Source organism: Lolium rigidum, chromosome 4 (assembly GCF_022539505.1).
Source record: "Lolium rigidum isolate FL_2022 chromosome 4, APGP_CSIRO_Lrig_0.1, whole genome shotgun sequence".
NCBI lineage: Eukaryota > Viridiplantae > Streptophyta > Magnoliopsida > Poales > Poaceae > Lolium > Lolium rigidum.
This window is the reverse complement of record NC_061511.1, coordinates 261,396,372-261,402,229: the sequence shown is the minus strand read 5'-3', so window position 1 is coordinate 261,402,229 and position 5,858 is coordinate 261,396,372. Positions and strand designations below refer to the sequence as shown.

The 5,858-nt window shown below is 46.0% G+C and overlaps 1 protein-coding gene across 1 annotated transcript; it reads left to right on the top strand.

The window, feature by feature from the left end:
* Positions 1 to 577: 577 nt before the first annotated feature.
* Positions 578 to 1,933, top strand: LOC124706121 (probable membrane-associated kinase regulator 4). The gene has a single exon (XM_047237781.1). The coding sequence runs from the start codon at positions 624 to 626 to the stop codon at positions 1,740 to 1,742; it is 1,119 nt and encodes a 372-aa protein (XP_047093737.1). The 5' UTR covers positions 578 to 623; the 3' UTR covers positions 1,743 to 1,933.
* Positions 1,934 to 5,858: the final 3,925 nt, after the last annotated feature.

Sequence of the window (5,858 nt, the reverse complement as noted above, 5' to 3'; positions counted from 1 at the left end):
GTAGCCGGCATGTGTGCTGCCCGCTAATATTTGAGGCCGGCCGGTTGAGATGGTGTAAGCCATGTCATAATCATGAACACTAGGAATACAGTACTCAGAATCAGTATAGTACTTTCTGTTGTCAAATCAAATGGCTCGAGGTAAGCTAGATAGATAGCCACGCATGGAAAGAAGAGAAGCGTGGAGCAGCCGAGACGGGAGCGGAAGGCAAAGGCAAAAGGAAAAGAATACCAGTGATCGAGTAATCAGCACTTGTTCGATCGCGAAAGCCGTTTTCCGCTCGAGGAAAAAGAAGGGGGCAGCGGGACACGAATAAAGCCAGAGATGGAGCAATGCGTGCCTAGCCTGCTAGAGATAAACAGACACCAGAGCAAACAGAGCATAGGGTGAGGGCCAAGATGGAAACAAGAGTCGGATCATGCGGACAGCAATGGTGGTTGCAATAGTTTGGTAGGGCCTCCCCCTGGTCTGGGTCTGGACAAAGCAAAGCGCACGCACAGGACTGGCACGGTCTGTATAAGAGCGCTTCCCCCGTGGACGACACTGCCATTTCGATCTGCTCCCGAAGCGTCCCGAGCAGAGCAGAGTGCAACATAGTGAAGTGAGAAAGAGAGGCAAGAACCATGGCGAGCAGGAGAGGGGAGGAGGCGCGGCGTGATCAGGTTCTCCAGGAGGAGGAGGACTACATCGACATGGACCTGGGCTTCGCGGCGGCGGGGAGGGAGTTCGAGTTCCACCACATGTCGGCGCCGCTGGCCGGCCGGGCGGGGGAGCCGCAGCTGCCGCTGGCGTCGCCGGCCGACGAGCTCTTCTACAAGGGCAAGCTGCTGCCGCTGCACCTGCCTCCGCGCGCCCAGATGGTCGAGGACCTCCTGCTCGACCGCTGCGCCGCGGCCGGCGTCGGCAGGGGGAGGGGGCGGCACCTCGCCGTCAGCACCGCCCCGGCCACGCCCTGCGAGCGCTCCCGCGGCGCGTCCCCGGCCAACTCGTGCTTCGTCAGCGGGGAGCTCAACGTGGAGGAGTTCTTCCGGGACTACGCGGCCGGCCTGGCCTACGCCGACGACGCCGCCGCGGCCGCGGGCGAGAAGCAGCAGAGGCCCTGGTCCAGGAGGCTCCGGTTCGTCACGCGGCAGCTCAACCTCGGCCGCCAGCTCAAGGCCTCCAGGGCCTACCTCAAGACCATGTTCGCCGCGCCGAAACCAGCGGGAAACGCCGACGACAAGCCCGTTCTTGGCTCAAAGGACCTCTCGTCCCACCCCCATGGCCATGGCGGCCATCTCCGGGCGTGGAAGAAGAACCCGTTCGGCCAGGTCAGAAGCAACAGGTGCATCGCCGCTGATCAGAGCAGCGGAAGCGGCGCCGGCCACCGGAGGTCCTTCTCCAGCGTCATCGTCCGGTACTCGGCGTCCAACAAGACGTCCCCCGCGCCCCCGGCGCCGTCTTCGTGCTCTTCAACATCGTCGTCCTGCAAGTCCTCCACCTCCACCTCGTCGTCGGTCCGCAGCTCGAGCGGCTCCGACGGTGCGGGGGCGCCGGCGCTGCGGAGGAGCAGCAGCGCGAGCTCCGAGGCGGAGAACCCCATCCAGGGCCTCATCGCCTACTGCAAGAAGTCCCAGCAGCTGGCCTCGGTGCGCAAGAGCGCCAGCGACACCGGGTTCAGGTTCCTGTCCTCGTCGGCGGCGTCCAAGGTCGCCGCGGAATCCGAGGGCCTGGACGAGCTCGTCGAGATTTGCAGAGGGTGATCGATCGGTGCTGTGCTAACTGTTGAATGTACAATGATGTTTGCAATGCATTCTGCAAGTTTTGTGGTACTGAAACTTGTGTCGCCACGGTGTTGCTCGGATGAACAGAATCTCTGAACTTTTCAGCCAGATTGTTTTCAGTGCATCATCGGATTATGTTTCGTGGTAGATCAACTGCAGTCAAGTAATAAGCGGGTCAAACAAGTAAAGAACTCTAGAGATATTGACGAAGATGTAGGACGCCAGTCCAGAGTACGAGTAGATTCATGTTCTGACTCTTAAATTGCTTTGCAGTATGGTAATCGCATCTGGTTAGCACTAGTGCAAGACAAGATGCACATGCCGTAATAGTATAAAATAAGAGAATTAAAGCCTAACAAAATCACAAAGTCAATTACATAATTTTATCAACAGAATACATTATATTTCGCAGAGTTGGCAAATATTCGGGGAGTGGAATTTCAGAACATGGATACATATGCTTCAATGGTTAAAGCTTAGGTAAAATCGTGTTAAAAATGGAAGTGGAAGACTTTTTTAGAGAACATTTGACTGTTTTCTTTTGTTGTGATTTCAGCCAATATCCTTTTCTCCTCGGCGGTTAATTGATTTTCATGGGAAACCATTTTTCTCTGCATTTGTACTTTTAATCTACACCAATTTTGATGTTTAATGTGTAAAGGTGTTTAAATCCCTATTTATAATTTTCATTGAGGTACTTAAATGTGAAAAACACACACTACTAGAATACGGTTTAATAAATTATTTTATTTTTTAAACTTCATTTGTTCAATTGCATTGTAAATGTAGAATAGTTCGACTTTATTTTGAGGAACACAGTATAAACGCGGACGCACATATTTGTGAGCATCTGCGTTTGTACACATTTTACATATTTTCCAATTGCATTGTAAATGTAGAATAGTTCGACCAACACTCACTTTTTGTAATGTACACTGATATTTTTATTAATATATGTTTTCTAATTTTTATTTTCATCACATTTTACAATTTTTTGTCGTCCGAACCCATGAGTAGAAAATATGATCATGTGTGACCGGTGTGAAAATCAAAACTTAATTGCTGCATTTGTATAATGACTCATTTTTCTTGTCACACATGAAAAATGATCATATTTTGTTATGAATATTAACAATACTAACTTTATGGCCGGTACCTGTGTGCAAGATTTCTTTTTTTGAAAGCTTAGAAATCATATATTCTTAAATTTTAAAAGGAGGTTCATACTGCCATGGTGTTTTGGCTCATGGGTCTAGATGCACCTATTAAGAAAATTGCATTTTAAATCCGTTTCAAAATGTAAATGAAAATCTAGCAAAAATTTCCAAGTGTACACCGGATATTCTATGTTCCCTCACAAATTTTTGCCAGAAAAAGACATTATGTGTAACCTATGTAACAAAGACCAAAAGAAAATTGTCTGGAGAAAAGATATTTTGGAGCACCGAAAATTATCTTTTCTACACAAGCCAAAACATATCTTTTCTTCGTGAAATATGAATGTACATCCAGATATTATTTTTCAGAATTTGCAGACATTTTAAAATATAATTTTTAGACAGTGATTGCATCTACACCTGTTGGATTTCCGGGCTCATATATCTGTTTATGTTCCATTTAGCATTTCCCTCATATATATCAGTCCATCCCAAGATCCGCTTGCAAATGTGCAAGCGACCTCCATATATATCCCACTCTGCTCTCATTGCACACTCGTATTCCTTCAGAACACAAAGGCACGAAGATACGACAGAAGAAAGCAAAGATCTCTCACTTTTCACAGAATCATTGAAGGTACGATCAAAGATAGCAAGGCATGGATATAACATGATCACGCTGGCTGACAACAACATCATACAGGCAGAGCTAAGTATATAAACCTGCTTTTTATCTGACAGGTTGATTTCATATCATTAGTTAATCTGGATCCAATCCACGATCGATCACATATACTTTCAGTCATTTCATACCACTCCATGCATGTGCAGGAAAGCAAAAAAATACACTACAAGAGCAGGGTATCTTGTTTCAAGGAGACACCAAGTTCCAGTGGCCGACAGACAAAACTTGCAACCTAGAAAGGGCTCAGATTCCACTGAAATCAGTATATATATCATATATGTTGTATTAGCAGTTGCCAATACCAATATCATGCTCATCCTTAAAGGTAAGCACCATCAAGGAAACAAGCATGGTGAGCATGGACATTATATATTGGTAGAGCGGCAAAATTAATTTGTAAAAAGAGAGAGAAGAGAACAATGTAATGTTGGGGGAGACAATGGAGTGAGGCACACAAAGCTTTCTGTTCCCATCAATGGCTGTCTCGTGCATGTCTCGCCATGGATCTGATCTCCGGTACCCATCAGCAGGGCATACAGAGAAACATGCTGCGTAAACAAGGGTGTTCTGATTGACATACGGCTCCACGCACTGGAAGTGGATTAGGACCTTTCTATATGCTTAAGTATATCTGAGAGGGCCACTCGTGTTTCATTGTACATACTTTGAGCGGCAACATACTTACTACATGAGCAGCAATGTGAGCAACTGCTCAACAATCCCCTTTTTGAAGTTAACAATTGCTCAATGTAGAAGGATAATGAAATGAAAGTAAAACTGAAGGTAGTGGGCTAAAGTTCTTGGGTACTTAAACCAGTTCATCAGCTAAAGAACTAAGGTCCTGCATACCATTGGTAGATGTTGACATACAAACATAGTTACAAAAAATAATAGATAAGTAGTTGAATAGCACAAGTGTAATGCAGAAAACAAGGACCAAACTCCATATTTTACTCATGCTCAGGACCATAGACTGAAAGCTGCAATGCAACAGACAAGTTAGATCAGTTAGCCCGCCACATCACACAACTGCCCGATTTTCACAAATTCTCCGGTAGTGCAATCAGGATTCTTAAAAAAAACGGTGACAGAGCTGCCTCGTCTCGTTAATTAAAAAGGAACTACAAAGTAGAGCAAAATCTGATCGGAAACAAAAGCTCAGCACCATTAAAATGCGTTGATCTTAACATTTCACAGAATAATGGTAGGCAAGGCAGAGATGCTTTTCAAAACCCCGACGTTCCTTTTGTTCCAAATTTTCCAAAGAGAGGAGCAATCAGGAACATATTCTCTCCCCTTGGCTTAAGCAACACATGATGGTGAAGCTACACCAGAATAATACCCCAATAAAGTACAATTGAGCAGCACATTAGGCTGCTAATGATTTCGCATAAAGAACACTGCCTCTGCTTGTCAACATCTAGCTGCCTTAAAAATCAGATCAGCAGGATCCCACTCGGCGACTAAAACAAGCCCGTTAATGCCGTCGCTTTAAGCGCGGAGATCTCGTAAAGAAATTGCCAAGAACACCGATTCTTCAACTGAAGCGCATGCCATATCGCCATCACCCAAAAACATTACGAAAGATTGAAAAGCCAAAGGCAATGTTTAGCCACCAAACTGACGTAGTCGAGCGATGGTGGGATTGAAACACGCGTTACTTTGCCGTATTCCCGGCATCCCTGCAGGCGCCCACAATTAGCCAAAGTATTTGTTGTTTATTTAGCAAATTCGTTGTGTCGCCTAACGATTTCAGGTTTGCGTGACACGAGCTGCCACTTTGTGTCTTTTCGTTCACTGGTTTGAAAATTGGCTGCCTTTTTTTTTACTCTGGCTTTGATGAATCTGAAGTGAGTGCAATGCCCTTGGTGACAGTAACATTCACGTAGAGCTAGATCCTATCGGGATTCAGGGTTATGGGTAGTGAGTAGTGACATTCACCTAGCTAGAGCTGCATCCTATCAGTATTCAGGATCGTGGGCTTGGTGATGGCCATTTCATCTCCAACTGTACCGGTGAATAGTAGGAGTATTATTTTCTTGCACGGTTTACAGAGTGGCGCGATTTGTTTATCCGCAAAGGTGATTGATTAGCTATCCATGTGCACTGGTGCAGTACGTGACAGACTAACAGCCAGTAACAAGGCTTAACGGTAGGCCGATATCAAACTCTAGATCGATTCAGGCTAACATGGAACAAGGTTTCATAAATTCAGAACCAATATAACGCTCGGCGATTATATATTGTGTGCGT